General features: G+C 43.6%; 1 protein-coding gene across 2 annotated transcripts in view; it reads left to right on the top strand.

Moving 5' to 3' along the window:
* Positions 1-1,665: 1,665 nt before the first annotated feature.
* ALK (ALK receptor tyrosine kinase) overlaps positions 1,666-23,487 on the top strand; it is a 307,502-nt gene continuing 285,680 nt past the window's right edge. For both annotated transcript variants that reach the window (XM_054290348.1, XM_054290347.1), the window contains exon 1: positions 1,666-1,765. In XM_054290348.1, coding sequence (XP_054146323.1) covers positions 1,666-1,765 — 100 coding nt within the window. The remainder of the gene's footprint in view (positions 1,766-23,487) is intronic.

Genomic DNA, 23,487 nt, shown 5'->3' with positions numbered 1-23,487 from the left:
GAATAATTGCACTCTAATGATTATATAGTTAAAGTACCTGGATTATAAAAATATACATGCACTAAGTATCAAACTAAAGAGATAATAATAAGTCATTAATTCATATAGGCAACTTCCAGAAATATGAATGAGTTATGATTAGCTATCCTAAGGCACAGCACTAATGTAATTACAGTAATTAAATTGTATTTATGAAGGGTAAAAAAGGGGAAATTGTTGCATGAACCTTTCTTAAGGCTGTTGTTTTCATGCAGAAATGGAAGAATTTTGATCCGTTTTTTAGAATGACTTATACTCTAAGATTTCTCCCCATCTACTTCACGCTTCTCATCTTTTTTTTTTTTTCCCTTTCTCTACAGGGGAAAGACATGCAGGGTTGCTTTATGGACGTCAGCCTTTAAGGAGGTAAGGAAGGTAGCCAGGAAGGGAAGACAGGAAAGGAAGAGAGGAAAAGGAAGGATGGGGAGGACAGAGGGAAGGAAAGGGAGAGAAGGAAAGGGAAGGAAAGGGAAGGAAAGGAAAGCAAGGAAGAAAACCCGACAGGTATGTCCATCATTGCCTGCACAGAGAGAAGAGGCGGGGAACGGGACCCCAGAGTCCTCCGCAGCACGGGGGTGGCAGCCGGGCTCGGTGCCCGGTGCCCGCCCCCAGCCCCTCCGGGCCATGTGGAGGTGCGGCTCCAGCCGTGCTCTCGCCGGGCCCCCCTGCGGGCAGCATTGGGCCGCTGCCCTGCCGTGCCATGCCGTGCCGTGCCGTGCCCGCCCCCGCTCCCGCTCCCGCTCCCGCTCCCGCTCCCGCTCCCGCTCCCGCTCCCGCTCCCGCTCCCGGTGCTGCCGCGCGTGTCCCGCCCCGGTCCCGTGGGCCGCGCACCCGGCCCCGCTCCCGCGCCCGCCGGGCCATTTTTTTCCTCAATGAACGCTCCGCCCGCCCCGCCCCCGTGCATTTGCATAATGAGGGCTACCGGGGACGCCATTGGCTGCTGGGGGGCGCGCTCGGCCGTGACGTCAGCGCCGGCTGGGTAATGCCTGCGTTGTGGCGGGTAGTTGGAGCCGGCAAAGCCCGCGCAGCGCCGGCCCCGGGCGGAGCGGCCGCCGGCGGCCCCGAGCTCCGTGCGCAGAGCACCGCGCTCCTCGGCGCCGCTCCACGGGCGCGGGACGGGGCGCTGCCGGCCTGCCGCGGGTCATGGCTGGGGACAGGCTGCCCGCCCGCCTCCTGGCCGCCGCCTGCCTCGCCTTGAGCTTGGCCCCGGGGGCGGCGGGACCGCGGGACACCCCCGGCCTCTCGCGGCTGCAGAGGAGGAGCCTGGCCATGGACTTCGTGGTGCCCTCGCTGTTTCGCACCTACGTGCGGGAGCTGGTGCTGGGGCCGCCGGGGCGCGCCGCGGCGCGATGCCGCCTGCGCCTGGACTGCGCGCCCCTGCTCCGCGCCGCCCGCGGGGCGCTGCCTCGGGCCGAGCCGCCCGCCGCCCTCGCCGGACCCTCCGCGGCCGGGCGGCGGCTGCGGCGCGCCAAGCAGCTGGTGCTGGAGGTGGGCGAGGGCACCGTGCGGGACGGCTGCGCCGGCGAGCCGCCGCCGGGCTCCGGCGGGGCGCACCTGGAGTTCAACCTCACCGAGCTCTTCGCCTGGTGGCTCCGCGCCGGCGACGGGCGGCTGCGGGTGCGGCTGATGCCCGAGCGCCGCGGCGCCCTCCCGGGCAGCGAGCGAGGGCTCTCGGCGGCCATCCGCGCCGCCCGCCCCCGCCTCCTCTTCCACGTCTCCGCGGCAGGTGAGCCGTGCGTTGCATGCCGCGCACCGCGCCGGGCAGCGCCCGCCGAGCCCCGGCCGTGCCGGGCGCCCTCCCCGCGGCCAGAGCCCCGCGCCGTCCCGGGCACCGACAGCCCCGCCGGTGCGGGACGCGATGCTGCTCCCCCGAGCAGTCGCGGCTTGTCCCTAAGGGCTGCGCTTTACCGGTGCGAAATGTATCGAAGCGCTTTGGTGGGGCCAGGAGGACTGAAAGTGATGAGGGATTTTTGCGAAACGCCAAGAGTTCCTATGTGCTAGAAAGCCGCAAGGAAGACCTAGAAGGTTAAAGTGTCATTAGTCGAAGGACAGCAAGATCAGGTTCTTTGAAACTCTAAAAAATATCATCCTAAAAAGGGATGCTTCCTCAAAGTGCTGCGAGGGTTTTCAAGGTTATGTGCCAGCAGACCAGGGAACAGCACAAACATCTCCAAAGCTGGGTCTGGCTCCCGATTTTGTGCATTATTGCTACTATCTCTATTACTGGATATTGATATTAATATTATTAATCTTCTTTAAACATTAAATATAAGGGCTGATTGACATTTTAAAACCCCGAAGGATCCTTAGTGAACTGAATTCTATCAGCTACAGTACATGAAGTTGTACATCTGAGAAGGCTCATGCAGCACTGGTACTTGTGTGAAGAGAGAGCCTGGCTTAGAATTTTGGTTCTGGTGGGTGGTGATTGGCAGCCATGGTTTGGGGCAGCTCCTTTATCTCAAATCAGGACTCTGTTATGGGCCAGTGATCAAGAGAAATTTCCATTCTGTGTGTGCATTGTGTCTTTAACAGAAGCTGTGATTCAGCCTTTCCTACCAGAAGAATATAATACCTACAGTATAATACCTAGAGGACTGTAGGTCCAAATAATTTGTCACAGTGAGTTAAGTCAGGTACCTTTTATGAAGCTTTGTAGAAGTCAATGGTGTGTCCCTGAGTAGCCACCTACTTAATGGACCACAGAATACACTTCAATAAATTCACAAGAGGAGGGAGAAGTCACTGCTGGGCTTTGAATACAAAGTTGGAGCAACTGATTTTTGATGCTCATCTGAAAAGATGGGAGAGCCATCTGAAGAACTACAAATGGAACCCATCTCCTTCCTTGCTGCCTGAAATGAAAAGCAAAGCTGACTGTCAGGGTAGGCTGTGTGTAAGTCCTGCAGCTGTGGCTAAAGCAAGGTGCCCAGGTTAGCTCTTCCCGTGTTGGATCTGGCAGGGATAGCACAGAGGTGCTGACCACCACAAGGTGGCTAGGTGAGGCCAACACCCCCCCCTCCTTGCTACATTGCCTTAAAGAAAGAATAATTAAAAATTAAAGACACCAAACCCTCCTGTCTCCTTTTCTTTCTGTTTGGGGAATTTGTTGTGATTAGCGCTTGTTTCGATTTACAGATCTCCTCGGGCAGTGAAGCCTTAGTTGCAAATGCCATTTTTACTCAGGTACTTGCAGCAATGATGGAGCTCCAGGACATGCATTTGTCTTCTTAGAGGATGAAGGTGTGTTTTTAACCTGAGGGAAGGGCATACATAAGAACTAGCAGGTTCTCTGATGTGAATACAATGCAGGTGGAGCTTTAACCAAAGCTATTACAACTCACAGGCTTTATTTTGTCTGTTGTCTCACTGTTGAGGAGAAATGCATGTTTTTCCAGATCAGTAGGAAGGTATGCCCCTGTAAAATCATGTTGGAGAGAAAACTCTGCTGTTCTTACTGCAACACAGTCATGCAAAGTCAGTCACAGAGGAGGCAGGAAAAGGAGGAGAAGAGGGAAGGAATATGGACCTCCTTTACCTCTGTCGAAGTGGCAACTTCTCCTCACAGCTGTTCATAATCCTCTGTAAAAATTCTGGTCTCTTTCTGAATTGCACCTCTGCTTTTCCAGCAGTGACTCCTCAGCACAGTTACACTGTTTATGGCTTTGCCCTGCTTTTGTAACGTGGGTTTGTTTAACAACATCAGGAAATGCATTCCTCCTGCTTTGCTGAGGTGTGTGAACACCGTGTGTCACTGCCAGCCTTCAGTTGGTGCTGTGCAGCCCTGCCGACAGCGGGATGTGCTGACACAGTGATAACAGCACACACAGCCTCCTCCAGCCTGCCAGATTCCAGCAGTTATTGACACCATTGCAGCTAGTGTGCACAGGGCTTAGCTAAAGCCCTTCCTAAGGCTACTGAGCCTTTCCTTCGTTGCTTAAGCTAATTGGAAATGGATTTCAAACAACGCAATCCTCCCATCAACAATGGATAACTGCTTCACTTATGTTGGCATACTGGGCTTTTATTTTTCCTCTTGTCTGCTGGAGATGTACAGGGTTGCAGTACTTCCCAGAAAAATGTATAGTTACCTTGCTAAATTGTTTTCACCATGTTATCCTCCATGTGAATGGAGTATGAATTATATTTTAGGGTGAGAAAAAATGGCAAAGGGATGAAGTCCCATTGACCTTAGAGGTGACAACAGAGTCCTGTAAATAATGCTTTTTTCTCTTTAACTTATACTTTCATTTGCTGGCTCAAAGAAAAATTTAACTGGAGTGAACCCTCTCCTTTTTTAACAGCATGCTTGTACAAAGCGTAAAGCACTTTGTCTCAGTCTGTTACTGAACAATTACTAAAGGATGTACTTATGGGCAGCTGTTGTTCAACAGACAAGCCATAAATTTGAATTTCTACAGGGCTCTCCTGCAAATATTCTTGATGCCAGATTTCTCTCACACTCTTTCTTGTGGGAACAGAGCATCCTGCAAGAAGCTTCCATTTAGAGAAACTGCACGGAACTTTCATTCAGTTGGAATGGGACCAAACCTCAGCCCATCTACCATTTCTCTGTCAGCTTGGCCTTTTTAAATTTGGATTCAAGAAAGTTTTCCTCTCTTGGAAATGCTTTCAGACTTAGTCTTGCCTTCTTAGCCATCTCCCAGTGCTTCTCTGGGATAAAAAAAAAAAAATCCAAATTATTTGAATCTTTTCTGTGTGAAAGACACACAACAAGAAATGCAGAGGAAGGGAGAAGGAAGCTTGGACAGGAGTGCAGCGCTGCAGATCCTCCTGGATTTGAGGTCCAGATCTCCTCTCAACTACCAGGTTGCTGTTGACTTTGCTCTCATTGTCTGTGGTTTTGACTAGAAACTCTGCGGTGCCTCCAAGGAAACCTTTCCCAAAAGAATCTAATGAAAACCAGCACATTGCCATGGGGAACTGAACAGCCAGTGTGAACATTACTGTCAGGAGATCTTCAGTTCTGGCTGTAGTTCTGGTCTTACAGGATTTGCTGTATGGTGTTGAACCACAGTGGGTCTCTTTAGCAGTGTACTCTGGACAGGTTATTGAGCTTTCTTGGGGAAAATAATCCAAGAGCCCTTCCACTCTAAGCCTGCACTGGTATTTGGATTTTTTTCATGTTAACCTTACAGGTAACCAGTTCTCTCACTACAGGGCACCTGAGCCACAAATGTTGCTAAATAGATTTCTTGTGAGTTTACCCAGGAAATTTAATAAGCTGAAATGGCCATAAAATAACTTCCCATGAAAATTAATTGCTACTTACATATGCAGAGGTGGGAAGCGTATGTTAAGAAGGGGCATACAGGGTTGAAAATGAGTCATTCTTCCCTCTAAAGGTCAAGGTACTTTCATTCATGAAATAGATTTAACATTCCAATTATATTTTTTAAATAGCAATGCATAACTTTTCATCCTCTGGCTAGGCGAAATATTACTCCTGCACTGTGGCCTTCATCTAAAATTTTATTAACTTGCCACATGTATTCTCCCTGAAACTGTCTGCATTCACTACATACCAATGCTATTATAATGCTGAGGCAATTAGGCTTTACATCTTTAGGGGACTGCTACTATACACCTGAACTCATTTGCAGGAGGAACCCTTTGCCTAAAGATTAGAAAGAACTTCAGACTAGATAAAAATGTGGTTTTGAAACTGGACATGTTGTAAATGAATATCAGAGCTCCAAGCTGAGATCTGACTGTGCTGAAGTCTACAGAGTTATTTCTGTGTATTTTAGAGGTACCAGCATTTAATCAAGGTCTCTTAGTTATATTTTTCATTATATTTTGGTTTTGTTTTGCTGCCTTCAAAGGATACCATTTGGAGTTGTGTCATACTGAGCAGCAAACTGGTAAAATATATTGGTCACTTTGCAGTTGCTCTCTGGTTTTCTCTCACCCTCAGCTGTGTGCCACACCTGAGATCTGATCTTGCTCTTCTGATAAAGCAGTGGCAGAACTTGCTGGTAAGACTGAGGCACTGCCATCAGGCTTCTGAAAGGTTTCTGCTGTAGTGCAAGTGGCTTTGCTCCTTGCTGGGGTTTTGTGCTTTGCCTTGTCTATCCAGCCAGCTTTGCCAGTCCAAAGCTTGAAGACAGCATGAGTTGGCCTTGAGTTTACTCTGGACATGAACTAGTGCAAACCAAGGCTTTCCTCTTCTACCCTTGGGTTGTCAGTGGTCCCAGTAGGTTTCCTGTGGATTACCAGTTGCTAAATCAATGAATCGTGTGAGTGCTTAGAAGCATCTTTCTCAGGCTTTCCTGCCCTATTAGGTGTAAAGCACTTCCCTCTAGACCTCCAGTCATTGATGCTCTCCAGAAATGTGGATATAGTCAGTTCACTATAGTGAGCTTATCTTGAACTGGAAATGCTTCTTGAAGAGGAAACTGTCTAGTGATGGGGTTTGCCTGGCTTTGTGGAGAGTGTGATCCTTGATCCTACTGCTGTCCTGCTTGTTCCTGTCCAAGTCATGTTCCTACTCCATCAGCACTGAGAAAACTCATGGCTTATGAGTCTTTAGAGTCATGATGCCTTGTCCATGTTGACCACAAAAATTTGGCTTGCAAAGCCATGAGGCCTTCACAGTAAAGCCACTGGGATTTACAAATTTGTTGCTGATTATTTGACAGATAATATTATAAATTATGCTCAGTCTTTGAGTGGTTTATGGAAAGTGTGATGTGATCACATGGTTTTGTTTTCCCAGAGTTTTGTGGTGTTGCTGATCCTCATCGGGAGCCAGGATTATGCACAATGTGTTTATGATTTCTAGATCTGTTTTCTGCAAATTTTGTTTACTTTTAGGCTTATTGTTCTTATGAATGTTCTTATTCATAAGCATGTTCAGTAAAATAGCCATAAACAAACACCAAAAGGGGCACAAGTAACAATTTATTATGTTTGAATGAACATTTATGGCACATTGAAAAAATATGTTTTCTCTAAACTTGCTGTGCTTTTATTTCCACACCCTTAAAAACAGGGAATAAATATCTTAAGTAAAGAAGTGCACAGGGAAACTTAAGTGCTTTATTATACAAAAGCAGAGGCATTCTTCAAAATCAAAGGCAGTTTTGCAGTGTCTGAGTGAACTGGATCCTGAAGTAATCTGGTCATTTGGTTCACTGCATATCTCACCCAAACATTACATGATAGGAAATAAAATGTGTGTTTCTGACAATATTTGTGAATTAGCCAAAAGAAGTAGAAGAGTTGAAGGGAGACTGGCAAGATTTAGCACTTACAAAGTTCCAAGTGAATCTTGTGTTAATAAAGAAGATCCCACCTTTTGGATACATCAGTGCTAACTCTATTGGAGTGGTGATGTTTTTGATAACCCAAGTTGCTTCCCAAACAGCAGCAAATTCCACACTGTGCCTGGACATTTTCCATCTAATTCTCACACCAAAGCATCCTCTTGGGCTGCTCAGAACTAGGGTACTGAGACTAGGAGATGTATGGTTTTGGCACTAGTGATTTACCTAATAGCAAACACCAGTTCAGGTTGCCTGCTTTCCACATCTCTTTTATCCACTGAGCAACAGCATCTGTTTCCTGGGAAGCCACTTCTGAACTCAACATGGCTGCTGAGACTGCAGTGCTGGGCTGAGAAAGGTCCTTTATGAAATGTGCCACATTTGTCTTGCTTCTTTAATTCAGAAAGATTTGGTTGGAGAAAAATGTCATGGAAGCATAAATGCAGATTTGATAAGTCTGACCTTTCTTTTCTTGCGAACAATAAATGTCAGAAAGCTTAAAATGACAAGTTGGAATGGTTGGAGGTTATTTATGTGTTTAAATATTTAGGCAAGAAACACATTTTGAGACTAAAGTCTAATTTACATGAGTATTTTGATTTATGACTGGGATGGCCAAGTAGCTTCATGGTTGTCACTACCCTGCTTAGCATGGCTACTCAGAAATTCCCTGTGGCAGCATAGGTAGGACTTAGATATCCCTACTTGCAGAAGCTGTGAACTCTGTCAGCTGTAGTGAAGGAGAATCACCATCCCTCATTAGTCAAGCAGGATCTGTGAAGTGGATGAATGTTCTAAGTGTACCCAGTAGACAAAGCTGGTGGCCTGGCTTCAAACTGACTTCAGACAAGTTTCTAACAACAGGCATTTCTTTGGCCAAAGAACTTCAGTAGGCAGCTGCAAGAACTGAGTTGTAGTTTGACTTCCAACTTAATTACTGTGCAGTACACAGCTCTGCCATTGACATCTTGTGTGAGATGAAACACTTCCCTTTGTGGTGGTCACTTCCTTTGCAAAGCAAGGGTAGTTTTGACTGCTTTTGAACTCTGTTGGTAGATGGTGTTTTTTTTTTTTTATTTTGTGGATTAATAATGCTTTTACTTTCTAAAACCTGAATAAAGGCAGTGAGGTGCAGTCTGAACTCTCAGCTTTTTAAGGGAAAAGCTAAAAGAGCCGGTGTACCATATTGATTTGTTCCCATCTCTGCACTGCTAATAGTCAAAGGACTGCTATTTCCTTCATTTCAGTGATAGCAAACTTAGAGTTTTGGTTGATGCTACAAGAAAATCAGTTTCTCTTTTATTTTGAAAAAACTTGAGCCCTACCTTTGACTGTTAAATCACCACCTGTCTTGAAGCCAAATAGTCAAATTTAGATTTGAAATTTGAATACTTTGTGAGTCTTTGACCAAGATTATTTGTACCTCACCATAAGTGAGAATGGGATGGGCTGTGGCCAGCTGCCCATGTGCTTTTGGCACCTGCAGCTGGGCACCATCTCCATTTGCAGTGAGGAGCTGCAGGTGTTGGCTGCTGGTTAATGGGGACTGCTGAGCAAACCAAGCACTTTTTGTCCTGGCTGGGAAGGGAGAATGTTGTGGAGCCATTGAGAGAGAGAGAAGGTTTATCTTTTATGGTTTCTTACTTAAGATATCAGACATTTGCACAGAATGGGGCAGTTGAGATAGTTTAAAACTTTAGTGGATTACCTGATTCTTCCTGGATTACACATGGCAAAGTGGAGATAGTAGGCTGAAGCCTTTCAACTAGATGGTTCTAGAAATATGGGGCATCCCCTTTGCAACTTATCACCTTTTCCACTCTTCAGCTCAGTTTGCAAATCTCAAGAGTTTCCACTGCTATTCCAATGTTTACAGCAAGGCAGAAGAACTACCTTTCCTGCTGAAACAAGGGTGTATGCTGAATCTAATTTTGGACTGGGATTTCCCTGCAGTAATGTACTGTGAAGAAAGGGGTAGAGGCTCTTTCTGCAAGCTTCTCTCCATTCCTTGCTGACAAACAACTCTTGTTGGTCTCATGTCTTACAAAACCTTGTGATGAAAGAAAACCTTGACTCCATTGTCAAGTTACAAGCTGAGCAAAGGGAGAGAAGGCTGTAAGGTGAAGAGCAGAGAACATCTGGGTGGTGAGTGCAGGGGGAAAAAGCAGGATCCTGCTGTGTGAGGGTGGGAGTACAGAGGGAGATGTCCATGTGTGGATTCTTCTGCTATATATTTCTTGATTCTGTTAGGAAGAGAAAACTCATCTTGGTAGACATGCTGGAAATGGTGATTTTCATATGTCATACTCCTAAAAATTTTATGTTCTTGAAGTTTTCTTTCCAGCTCAGTTTTGAAAGCTGGTATGGTTCTTTGGTACATGGTTGCTGTAGGGCTTGTGGCATGCAGCTGAATATCTGTGACTTTGCTTACTAGAAATCTGTGGTGATGCTTGAGAGCTCTGCAAGTTGTAGCAGACCTCTAATTGCAGTTTGTACATTGGCATTCTCCTGCTGTTTCTGCTGGCCCATTGAGTAACGAGTTATCTCGGATGCATCAGAGTGTCTGGGTTTTTTATAGCCTCCTTTGTGTTGGATTCTCAAACCACTTTAAGCCTTATCACCCTAGTGACAATGCTAAGCATTATTATATCTATTTTACAGAGAGATCATAGAAGCCAGGGATGGAAAAAGCATTATTTGATTATGTTAGACTGCAAGTGCTGAATAGAATTTTCTCATATAGAATATACTATACAAGGAAGTCTCTCTCTCTTTGCTTCAGCCAAAAGGCCAAGAAAGAACAAGAAATTGGAGTTGAGAGGCTCTCTAGCTTGCTGGAAATACTGCAGCAGTTACTAGCAAAACTATCTGAGTCTCCTCTGCTCCACACCATGTTTGTGACACTCCTGTTTAAATAAATCTGGTTTTGTCACATTCTGCACCTTTTGCAATACTGTTTTCTTCTTAGTTTTGGGATCATCTGTGATCTGCTGAGCTTCTCCCTATCTTCAGATATCACCCTGTGGCCTTACCCTTTGTAGGGCAGTGTATGTCAGCATTATAGACCATGATGCAATGGTTATTTCCAAGGGCTGTTTCATTATTGATGCTAATTAAACTTGAAACTAATGAGAAAGGATTACTTTTCAGGACTGGAGAGGAGGCCAGAATAGTCATTATAGGTTAATTATTCTTCTAAAATACTCATTTTAAGTAACAATTCATTTTGTCAACTTTTTTCTTACATTGTACAAGAGCCTTGTTTGAAGAGGTTTCAAAATATAATTGCTGCACTGACCTCATCTAGCTCTCAATCAGTAATCTCCTTCCATCAGCAAAAGGTTAATAAAATCTTTAAGGAAAGGAATTTTGTTCCTTATCTATGTGTAGACGATTTAGAATAGGTCTCCCTGCAAGTATTTCCTATTACCCTTCTGCATGATTTCTCTGGCATACTTTTAGATGTGAAAAATGTTGCATTCCATAAAGCTTCCAAATTTAATAGTTGCTTTGCAAAGCCAGGTGCATTACAGAGGCAGGGAGTGAATCTACCTGGGGCTGACTGAGAACTGGCACATAAGACAGAACACACTTCTTTGTTCTCAAAGATCTACAGCCTGTGGTGAACCTATAAAAATCTGTCCTCACTTTGCAGGAGACTGGGGTGTCCATAACATGATTAGTATTTGCTAAGTAACCAAGGGAGGAGATGAGACTTGTTTTACATGGGAGCCAAGGTCTCTTTCTGGGAAGCACTGTGGCTTTTGAAGGGGAGGACACAAGCTAGTCCACGTTGCTTCTTCTCAGCTGTTATATTGAACTTTTCTTCTTCCTGGTTCTTTATGGAGATGAGGGATGGCTTCTAATTGTTGCAATATTGTGCTACAAAAAGGGTAAGGGAGAGCTGCATTAGTGATATTGTGAGTGCTGAAAGCTGAATAAAATCATAGAATTATGTAAGTTGGAAAAGACCTCTAAGATCACCAAGTCCAACTGTTAACCCAGGATTGCCAAGTCCACTACAACACCAGGTCCCTAAGTGTCACATCTACACATTTTTTTAACACTTTCAGGGATTGTGATTCCATCATTCCCTGGGCAACCAGTTCTAATGTTTGATAATCCTATCACTGAAAAAAAGTTTTCCTAATATCCTAAAACTCCCCTGGCCCAACTTAAGGCCATTTCCTCTTGATCTGTCTGTCATTACCTTGGAAAAGACACTGACCCTTACCTGGGTACACCCTCCTTTAAGGTGGTTGTAGAGAGTGATAAGGTCACCCCTGAGCTTCCTCTTCTCCAGGCTGAGCCCCCCAGCTCCCTCAGCTGCTTCTCATCAGCCTTGTGCTCCAGACCCTTGTTCAGCTCTGCTGTCCTCCTCTGGAGCCTCTGCAGCACCTCAGTGTGTTTCCCATAGTGAGGGGCCCAGAACTGGACACAGCACTGGCGGTGTGGCCTCACAGTGCCAAGTGCAGGGGGACAATCCCTGCCCTGGTCCTGCTGGCCACACTCTTGCTGATACAGGCCAGGATGCCACTGGCCCTCTTGGCCACCTGTGGAACAGGTCCTTTTCCTCTGGACAGCTTTCCAGCTGCACTTCTGTCATGTAGGACTGCAGGGGGTTGTTGTGACCCAAGAGTTGTGACCTGGCACTTCACCTTGCTGACCCTCCTACAGCTGGTCTGCCCAGTCTCATCAGTCCAGACTATCCAGATCCTCTGGTTTTGTGGACAGGAAAGAAAGCAATCTTTATTAGCTATAAATATTAGGGCAGCTTACGTGAGCCATTGACCATGGCCTGATGCTTTCTGTCAGGGCACCTGCTTTGCATCTTGTATTAATGTGAGGGCTGTGAAGGAGGCACCCGTGGATGAAGGCAGTGCTGTGAGCAGCAAGGCCCCAGACGGAACGTGGAATGCTGTGGATTTATGAATGCCCTCACCTACCTGCTCCACATTTTAATCTGTCTTAAAAGAGCAGCATTCACCAGGCCTGAGTTCAAGAAAAGAGTTACACCCTCCATCTGAGTGCTGGTATCAAGTTCAAAGATAAAACACCCTCTGAGTAATCACTCTTGCCACTGGGCTCTGCTTAGGCCAGCTCATAGGATTTGGGATAATATTTGAAGTGCTGAGTCCCTTTTGCGATTAAGGTTTTAAATCACACAAAAATTGATCAAAAGCTCAGTGTTTCCTTCTTTCCCTTTCCAGCCTACTGTCCTTTATCTCTTGAAACAAAGCAGCATTAACTTTTAAGATCTGATTCAATAACATTTTATGGATAATAATTATGACTGATATTAAGCCTTCAGCAACCAGTCTGTACAGAGACTTAATGTATTGAGGTTTATTACCACTGTAACCTATCTTTTTACATTGGCTGTAAAGCAGGATCAACTATACTGATAAGAGGAAAGAGAAGCATCAATGAACTGTTTGCCTTTGCTTCTCTGCAGGGTGTTCATATTGTTGCCACTTAATATTGCTGGCACGGTGGGAGTTTGCTGGTGAGGAGTTTTTGTTTACAGAGTCTGTTTGCGCAATTGCAGAATGAATGAACGAGTGAGTGCGTGAATGAGCTGCAGCAATCCTGTGCTGGGGAAAGGAATCTATTGCTGGATAAGCCCTGGAGACCAATTGATCATACTTTCCCTTTTAATAACAAGTGTGAGAATGCAAAATTTTTGGACACGAGCTCAACAGCTTTCTCTAAGGCTTATCCCAATAATGGAACCTCTTAAATATAGAAAACTTCTTTAGACACTCCATATATAGTGATTTTTTTCCCCAGAAGTTTCTCAGTTTCCTTGATCTCTTCAGGATATGGTTGTATGTACACATCATAACAATGAATGGAGATAGTGTCTAAACCAAACTGAGTCTAAACTAAGACCAGGCTGAGCTAAACCCCCTGGTTTCTGGGTCTTTAAATGCTGTGCACAGTGGTCTGAATATAAATTACAATATGAGGAAGGAAATTCACCTTAGTTTCCATACTGGGTCTTCAAGGAAAGTTCTCCTGTTGTATTGACACTGAAAAAGTCACCTGAAGGAGCCAGGACTGGGTCCTTGCTCAGCTGAACTTTATGATGTTCATGCATCATTAACTGTAGCTGTATTATGTAGTTGCCTTTTTTGCCTTGCTTCTCGACATAACTTTCTGTATAAGGAAATCTACCTCTCCGGTAAGTTCAAATAAGATGCTGTCTGCTTATGTCCTTTTTGTCTTTTTGATGGGAAAGCAGAAGGGAATTCTAAAGTGCTCTGGGAGCTACATGGAGGCCTTGCTTTGACATCTCTAAATATGTGAGTAATGGGGTGCTTAGAACTGATTTTACGTGTGATGGATGCTCAACAATAAGGAATCACAAATTGTGAGCAGCAGAGCTTGGGAAGGAGAGCTGCTCAACAAGATTAATGGGAAGGGAGACCTTTAGTGTAATGAAAGACAGTTCCAGCTTGAAAACAGACAATGCCACACTAGGTGGAATCTTGAGGATTTGGACAGTCAGGTGCCTTTGTAGAGCCTCTTCCTGGGCAGGGAACACCGAAGAGGTGCAAGAAAAGTGCGCTGTAAGCTCCCACTTCACCTGCAAGTGAGTACACTGGGGCACCAAGGGAGCAGATTGTCCAAGGGATGTCTGTCAAGTGGGGGATAGGGCTGTTGAAGGAAAACTAGGAATTTTTTTGTTCTAAGAAGTGCAAGAAAAGAAAAGCAGGTGAGACTGCAGTAAAATGTAGCTGGGTCTGAGCACTGCAGGGTTTATTTTACAACCATTTTCCTGTGGAGAAATGACTTCAGACAAATCACACAAATGAAACGTAATGGGAAAAAACCCCAACTTGTATCTGCTTTCAATTAGATAGTAATTATCTTATTATTAGAAGAAATATCAAGTTTAAAAGAAAACAAATATCTGTACTTAAATAATAAAAAACCCCCAACAGGTGAAAGTGTAGCTCATCCATCCCTTCCGTTCTCAGTAGAAAATTGCTGTTAACTCTGAATATCATGACTAAAGGACTATGAGCAGGGAGCAGAATTAGCAAAATGTTAGTGGAGCTGGCTGCAGGATCATTGTTATGACTGCAACTGTTATTCTCTGTCTCTGACAAGGATAATAGTGTATGGAAATGAAGCCAGCAAACATGTAAAATACATCTAAATATAGAGGACAAACAGCAAATAATAACTGGACCAGTAATCAGATGCCGAGGCCTTATCTGTTAGTACAGTGGCTTGAAAGATGGCAGTGCTGGTAGATAAACATTAGGAGGACTGTGAAGCTGAGGATAAATAGAGCAATATCCTCTAAACAGTAAAGAGCTGAAGCGTAAGACCCTGGAAAGACATTCAGGACTTATTGCTTGAGAAGGATCCCTAAAGCTGTCAAGCAGATGTGCAGCTGGTAAGTAGATGACTTGCTGGGACGTTGACTGAAATGGTAGAAGGAATAAATCAGAGGGGATTGCATTAGTGTAACTGAAGGCAGTACATTACTTTGCTTTGAAGTATAGTGTCCTGTGGAGAAAGCAATGACTGTCATCCCATAAGAGTGATCAAACTGAGGGGAGACATGTCCCAGGTTTAGGCTGCAGCATAGTCGGGGTTTCTCTTCTGAGCCCTCATAATTTTCAGGTTTTCTTGAAGGCTTTGGGCTAGATTTTGATGGGAGGGGCTGATCCTAAGCCTACTGAAGCCAATGACATCCCCCCATTGTACACCTGCTCCCCTCCCCTGCTCTCAGGCACAGACAGACAGGGCAAGAACCACCTTTTCTGCTCTTGCTATTGAGCCCTCTGCTGTGAGTGCACAGGGAGACAGCACACCTCATGATCTGTGCCAGAAGATAAAAAACAGAACTTACTTTCAACCTGGCATTTTTTGTCAGCACTTAGTCTAGGTGGAAATGCCAAAGAAGGCCTTGGTGCTACGTTTAGTGGTTGGAACAGCAGTGTCCGTCTGTCTTTACACAGGTCAAATGAGCATGGGAGATACTAAGAACTCTTGTTCTTGAGCTCTTGTGGTTTTGTGGAAGGGGCTTTTGGGCACAACCACTGCACTGTAGCATGTGTGTTAGCCATTAAACTCAAACTTCCTGCTGTAGCCCACTCTTAGACCTTCTCCATCAAATATCTGAGTTTTGAGTTAAATTAAAACAGGGAAGCATCAACCCAATAAGGGGAATGATGGCGTGACAGCATCCTAGTGTAAGCAAAGGGGAAAACAGCTGTCCAGAGTTCAGTGACAGGACGAAGGTGCTTGTCAGGCTTACCAGAATATGCCTAAAGAAATGATAGTCATCTCTTAAAATGTTTACATCCACTGTTCATTAAGCATTGCATCCTTGAAGACCCAGTTTCAAGTCCTTTACCTTTATTAAAATGAAATTATGTTTCATTTATGCCAAAGTACTGTACAGAACAAACAGATCAGGCACATCTCCAAACTGAGGGCGAGCACTTTTTTACCTTTTTCACACTGCCTATGCTACTGTGGTCATGCCTTCAAGGTAGGGCACTTTTGAATAGTATCCCAGACTTGAAATTGTAAAGGTTAACAAATTTGCCCTTTCTGCCTTATGAAAAAGTTCTCAGTATATGATCCTAAAATTACTTCAAATACACTTTTGTGATTTTAAAGTTTGAAAATAAGTTATTTTTTTAAAATAGAGATTGGGAAGGGGAAAATGAGTCAATACCCTTTCTGAAAAGAAAAAGACAACTAAATTGAGATGTCCATCTGAAGGGAGAATGTGATTTTTACTTCAGAAGGGATGGAAAATGTCTTGTTTCTACTTCTAAAATCCTTTCCAATAATCAAATCCATCTGCAAAGATAAAGAACTGAAGTATGATGTTGTCTCTTAACATGTCTTTTATCATCACGCTCATCTCTTTCTCCAAAAGTACTTGAGGATGGTAGAACGGAGTTCAGATTAAAATGCTCAAGGGAATGAAAAATAATGGGAAGGTCAGACTTGTATTAAAGATTGTATTGAAATCACATCAGCAGAATAACCAGAAGGAAGAACAAAGTACCTAAATGAAAACTCTTATCAAACTAGTTTACAACTAACATGGAAGTGTCTTTAATCTCCTGTGTTAGTTCAAGCTAGAATAATTCAGAACATTACTTTCCTAGTCTCTAAACTGATCCATAGATTGTTTTTGTGCAGTAATATTCTGGGACACATCTGTTTTATTCATAATTCTGGTTTCATGGCAAGACTTCTTTCTTATGGGTGCACTGTGAACCATCTTAGTATAAACTTGGATTCTCTCTCAGGGTTGCCAGAAGATGAGTTTTATGTGGCAATTTTTGAGCTGCTCCATGCACGTCTCTAGCCTAGCAATGAAAGCCTGACTTTCAGGGTGGCTTTGAGAGCATGGTACTGTCTAAAGCCTTATCACTGACCTCCCAGCCCTGGTTCCTGCTTTCTAAAACCTTATCACTGACCTCCCAGCCCTGGTCACTGCTTTTCTAAAGCCTCTCTCCAGAGCCTCATGGGCACTTCCATTATCCAGAAATGATCATAGCATCTCTTGAGAATAGAGTCCTGCTCTGGAGGCAGTTCTATTTTCTCTGGGTAAAACACAGGTATCTCTTGCCTCTCTGTAGCATCTGTTGTTGGTACACATTGCGGGGGTACACACAGTGGGTTTTAGGTGTTCCTTTCAGTTCCACACCCAAGGACAGGGAAGGTTCTTGACTTCTGGAGCTGCAGTTCCATGAAGGCTTTGTTTTGCAATTCACCTCTTGTAAAATGTTGCAGGTAAAAGCCTCCTGAATCAGAGCCAAAGCTGAAGCAGGTGCAGCAAAAAGGTGAGTTCAGCTCTAACAACCTGCATCTCAGATGCCTTGGATATAAAGACCAGATAAGCTTTATTTTCCAGGAAAATTCATTTGTTTTTACCATAGGCTTCTTTGTTAATGCCTTTTTTTCCCCTATCTCATCAAGCTAGGTTCTGTGTTATGATTCTGGACTACAGCAAACAGGAATTCTTTCCCAAAACAGCCTCTTCCTCCAAAGAGGCTGATTACAGTGGAAGTTGTGCCTTGCTCAGTCTCATAACTTGATCATACACAGATCTGCCTTGATGTGACTTCCTCTGCAGGTTCCTTCCCAAGTTCTTTTTTTTTTTTTTTTATATTGCATTCTGAACAAGTAGCTCTTCTCATAAAGGCACTTCATAAAAGCAATGTGTGCAGCTCCTCTGAGTAGCACTAAATCTGTGACAAACCTAAGGGAGGTTCCACAGAAAGGTGATAAAATACTGACTTGTCAACTATTTTGCTGGCTAAATGGGAAATGTGGCTGGCAGCTTTACCCTTTAAAGTGGAGAGAGATAAGGGCAGTTTCACTGTTTCACAGTCAGCCACAATCATCCATAAAATGAAGAGTTACTTTGTTTTTTTAAACTGATGTCTCAGTAGTGAAGGACTCCATTTTTCACAAGTATTCATGCTATTCATCCTGTGCTGTTCAATAACTGAAGATATTTACTAATGAATTAAACAAATAAGATTTCACCTGTTAACCATCTTCCTTGAAATACAAGTTTTAAAAGTGTTTACACTTGGAGCTGCTGAGGTCAATACAAGTAAGACTGACACCCAAGAAAATGACAAATTGCTAGAGTTGAGAGATGTGGAAAGTGAAGTTTGTGGCAGCTCCATGGTCCTTCATGATTCTCTTTTTTCAATAAAATAATGACATTGATGGACCTTGTGATGTTGCTGAAGGAAAAAGGGAATAGAAGTGAATTTGGCTTTCTCCCTGAGGCCTTGTGCTGAATGTGTTGTGCTGTAATCTGAGTCACTGGCAACGATCTCTGATACTGCAGGGAAGATGAGGGATTCTGACCTCCTCTTCTTTGATGTTGCAACACTTCGTGGAGTTCACTTTGTTCTTTTCTTCTCCCTTTTGGCGTCTGATGTGATTTACTTGTTAGTGCTGATGAATGCGTGCTGCTACCCCAGTGAAACCCAGCAGTGAGTCACAGCCTGGTGCCTGCCAGGTCACTGCTTGGCCATGGGTGACAAAGGGTGGCAGTGACCCCCCACCCCAGGTCACTGCAGCCCTCATGCCCCAGTCAAAACTCTGTGTCTGGAATAAAATGTCAGCTGAGCAGGGCCTGAACGTCATGGCTTTCCTCCTGACCTGACAGAGGTGAAATGCATATATCTGTACCAGTGCAGTTTGATTACAGAGAAGATTCTTGGCACACCAAAAACTTAAAAGAGTTTTGTCTTTGCAATTCCTAAACAGGTTCAGAACTCCCCTCCACCCTCAAAAGTTTTGTGATTCTGTGACTGTGGACATCATCAAATAGAATTTGGCTGGGCTTTTTCAGGGCTTCAGCTTCAGCTGTGCTCAAGGGTGTTAGCCTGTGGTGCATGTTCTTAGCTGTATTTTTCTGTCTCTTTGGGAATGCCAGCAAACTGAGTATATCTGCTTGGAAGACTGGGCTCAGATTTATGGTACTCTGCATACGTGATTGCTCACCACACACATCAGCAGAGTAAAGCAGTGCCTCTCATTAGGGAGCTGACAGATTTTTGACAAGATTGTCGAATCCCAAGTCATGCATGAGTTCCCTAACTGCTTTTGGGCATGGCCTGGGTGTCTGCTTGTTACACAGGGCGAGTGTTTGGCTCACTCAACAGACAGCAGGTCATCCCATTGACACCTGCCCGCTCTGGTAACAGATCAGTGAACCCACTGCTGTCTAATGTTTCTATGATAATCCAACACAGTTTAGAATTGATTTATAAAATGCAGGTCGCTCAGTAGATGCAGCAGTCAGTGAGGGAGCACAAGGTGACAATGAAACAATTCAGATTAGCAAGTGAGGGCATTGCAGCTGCTTGTGCTCTAATTGCATCTCTCCAGATGTTCCTGTGATGTGCAGGAGATGCCAAGCAGTCTCTAGGCATAACCATATTTCACTGTTCAGCTTTCCAAACACTCTTCTGTGGTCTGTAGAGAAGAGAGAATTTAAGGACCCAAGCCTTTTCATCTTCTGTGCTGTCAAATAAACTCTGTCATCTGAAGTAATATTTCCCAGGCATATTTTTTTCCATAGATTTCTTTTCACATTAAGATCAGCAAAAGCTCTTTCTGGGAAGCCTGATTAAAAATGCAGTTCCTCCCAGGAAAGAAAAGAAAATAACATTTTCAGCATCAAAAGAGATCACAAAATCATCATGAAAAATTTGAATTAATTTTGAAGATTATATGTTGCAGGAAAGTAGGTAAAAGTGACCTCAGGGCTTTCTGCTGTTTGTAAAATAGTTTGTGGGTTTTTTGAATAGACATCTGCTAAGGATAGAGGTGACAAAGACTCTCAGAGACAAGAAATGTCCTGCTTGGATAAGCTTTGAGAAATTGAGAGAGATAGCTAATTTCTTTGCAAAATTTACTCGTCTGCATGCTAAAAATAAACCAGCAAACAAAAATATGTTATAAATACGTTTCCATTTCAGAACAAGAAAGATGGAGAGGAACTATTTACAAGAGCATATACAAGACAAGGAAGAATAGCTTCAAGCTGAAAAAGGGGAAGTTTAGGTTAGGTATTAGGAAGGAGTGGTGAGGCACTGGCACAGGTTGTCCAGAGAAGCTGTGGGTGCCCCATCCCTGGAAGTGTTCAAAGCCAGGTTGGATGAAGCTCTGAGCAACCTGGGCTAGTGAAATACATCCCCACCCATGACAGTGAGGTTGGAACTAGATGATCCTCCAAGCAAACCAGACTGTTATTTTCTGATCTTTAGAGAAAAATTAATCTAGTAAGATGTATATCATTGTGTGTGGAGGGAGAGAATGTAAGAAAATAAAGATAGTGCAGAAGGTAATCTCACCCCTGGGGAGTTGCAGCTGTACTAATTAGCAGAGATTAGGAACAGCCCTGCCCTTAACAGGCCACAGCTGTGTCCAATAATGATGAGTGCTATAAAAGGGTGGGTTAGCTGGGTTGAGGAGGGAGGTGGAGTTTGTTGTCTGTGCTGTAAGGAAGAGGGAGTCAATGCTGTGAGGAGATGCCCAGGAGAAATCACCAAAAAGGTATGGAACTTTGCAATATGATGGCAGCAATTGTACTTTGACAGCCCAAATTCTTTGCAGCACTGTCACACTGAATGCTGCTCCAACTTGTGTAACCTCCATCTGTAACCAACCCCTCTCACGTTTCCTCCTCAAAGATCCTTTCAGATACACATACATTTCACAGGAATAGAATATGTGTATTGTTATTAGCAAAAAATAATGGTTCTCCCCATGCTTTATCAATAACTTTTATAAGGTGTGTTTTGCATCCTGAGATGTGTCTAGCATTCCAGCATTGCATACCTGGAAGGCAACAGTTGCTGTCTTTCCAGTGTCTTTAATCAATCATTTAAGATGAGTTGTGTAAAATCCAACTGACCCTTCTATAATAACTAGGGGAAAATAGCTTTGAATTGTCATTTTGATAAATTTTGGAGTATTGGCAGTGTTCTGGGCTATGGAGCCAGGCATGCAAGCCTTTCATCTGTCAGTGTCATTATGAAATATCTTAAAAGAACAGGAGGAATAGCGACTCGATAAATCTTATCTCCATGAAAGAGTGGATTTTGCGTGGTTTCATAATCTACTAAACTCTAATAGCCTATATCCTTTGCTTCAAAATAGCTGTTAGAGCAAGGTGTTTGATGAGTCTGTGTACTGTTTTCCTGCAACCCCTTAGATTTGTTTACGTCAATGAATGACTTTCAGTGGTGAATGCCATAGGAATTATTTGCTTATGTGGTGCCTGCATGATTTTAACTATTTATTATGTGATAAAACCAAATCTTCTGCTCTTCCCCGTGTTTTTCTGTAGGGTAGAATACTAAAGGCAGGTGGAACACCTTTCACAGCAGCATGGCAAAAAAAATTCAAAACTAGGTGAAATCACTTTTGTTACATGTGGTACCAAATAAAGTGCTGGTTTTAGTATCCTATCTAATATCTACTACATGGCTGGGGCCTATACTGATAACTGAGTGCAGTCTGAAGATCTACTGTGTTTTATTGCATTGTCTTGACTGTGTGCCAGTTTTAGTAGAAATTAGAAGTTGGGTTCATATCTTCACACACACCATAGTTTAAATGCAAATAACAATGGTATTTGAAAGTAAAATAAGCTTCCATGATAAGAAGGCACAAAACTCCCATTTTGCCACTTGTGTTGCCATTTCTTTTTTGGGCAGAAGGCAGAAGAGGAGAGGAAGAGTGGAAAGAAGAGGAGAGAAGGTAGCAATGCTGTCTTGCTGTTAGAAAGAATCAGACTTAGGTCATGCAAGGTCATCTCCCAAATACAGGGTATTTCTGGCCAAAGTGGCATGGGCAATGCTGCAACTGCCAAAAACCCCATGTCCATACATCAAAATTGCACATGAAAAGACCCTGATTTCTGGATAAATGGCTTATAGGGTTTCACATTAAGAAACAGACCATTATTTGAATTATTTTAGGCATACCTAACTCTTCCAGACTATTAAGCATTCTCTCCAGTTTCATATTGAGTCAGTGTGACCACTCTTCGTACTGAGGCCAGGAGAGCAGTGTCTCCATGAGATATTTTGTCCCAAAGAAGCTGCAGGTGGTGGGCAGGACTTGGTGAATAATGCAAGTATCCATGTAAAGACACTGGGGACATATGTGGTAGCACAGGGGTGACTTGGTGGGCTGCCAGGTGGGAATGAGAGTGTCTGTCTTTGTTTCTTTCCTGTTTGGTGGAGATGATAGAGTAGCTCTATTAGAACAGATTTACCATGCTTATATTTTATGGCTGTGGTATGTCCTTGTACTCTGGTTGGCAGAGTTTTCTAGGTGATGTCTTGTGTTTGAGGAATGATCCTGATTTTCCTGAACATCTCCACGGATGCAAAACAGGATCATTATTTTCTACCAATGATAAGGTTCCCCCACACTCTGATAGGCTGGATAAACATAGCATTTCCTCAATGTGTGTCTGGACAAAGCATTAGTACAAAATTTAGAATCTTTGCCAGGAAGTGAGAAAATAAAGTGCAGCAGTGTCATTTGAGAGGAAATTCAAGCTGAGTTTTTGTATATAATTACTTAATTTAATTAATATAAACACAACTGTGATTATTTTTTTCACTAATTCAGCCTGCCAGCTTACATTTGTGCGGCTGTGTTCTCAAAAATGACACAGAAAAATGACACAGCTCAGCTTGCTGGTGAATGAGAAGTTCATAGAATAACTTGGTAGAAAAGAGCAAATGGACCTGGTGTTTTGAGCCCAGTGCACAGAAAGTCTCGACGTGAGGGAAAGATGAGGAGGCAGCAGCCGTGTCCTGACAGCGCTGATGAATGGCAGGTGGCCATGAGCCCGACTGCTTCTCTTTGGATGCTGCTGCTGATTTCCAGGCAGGTGGGTGAGAATGTTAAAGGCCTGACACACGGAGTGACAGATACCCTCAGTGTGCACAGCGCACTGGCATGGCTTAAAATAGAGCCAGCTGCATGCATAATTAAGGAGGAATAATTGCAATGCACTTATGTAAATTATCTTGCGGTTCATCTCTCCCCCACCCTCGCACCCTGCTCAGCGTTTCCATCAGGATGGTCCCATTGTCAAAGATTCACCTAACCAGTGTGAAACACTAAAATATTATATTTGGGGCAACAAAAAATTAGTTGTTTTCTGTAAGAGAGTAAGAATAACATTGTATGAACGAAGTATGTGGCTCTGAAGTATGTAAGAAGTGATGCTGGTAATCCGGCAGCTTGTTCTACAAACAAAAATTAATTTTAGAAACCTGCATGTGAATTTAGTAACTCTGTCATTCTTGCTGTCTTGTAACTCAGATAAATATCTTATATTTCCTGCTAGCTGAAATTCTGCCTACATAAGCTTTTCCATTCAGCCTGTTAGAATCATTCTGGCAATATATGACTGTGAATTTAACCTCGTTTTTGTTTGTACTAATTATAAGTTATATTGTATTTTTACTTTCTTTGGGAGAAACACAAAAACTCTATTCCATATGTAATGGTTTTATATATCTCCCAGATGACTGTTCTGGATGCATCTGGAGCATTGTTTTCAATAAAATATTCTTTCACTCCCCTTTATTCATATTCCCCTTTCTTTCTAAATTGAATAAAA

This window comes from Melozone crissalis, unplaced genomic scaffold, assembly GCF_028551555.1.
Source record: "Melozone crissalis strain CALT ecotype California unplaced genomic scaffold, PUWL_Pcris_2 ptg000081l_1, whole genome shotgun sequence".
Lineage (NCBI taxonomy): Eukaryota > Metazoa > Chordata > Aves > Passeriformes > Passerellidae > Melozone > Melozone crissalis.
Note: the sequence above shows the minus strand (reverse complement) of the source record. Positions and strands in the feature narration are given on the sequence as shown.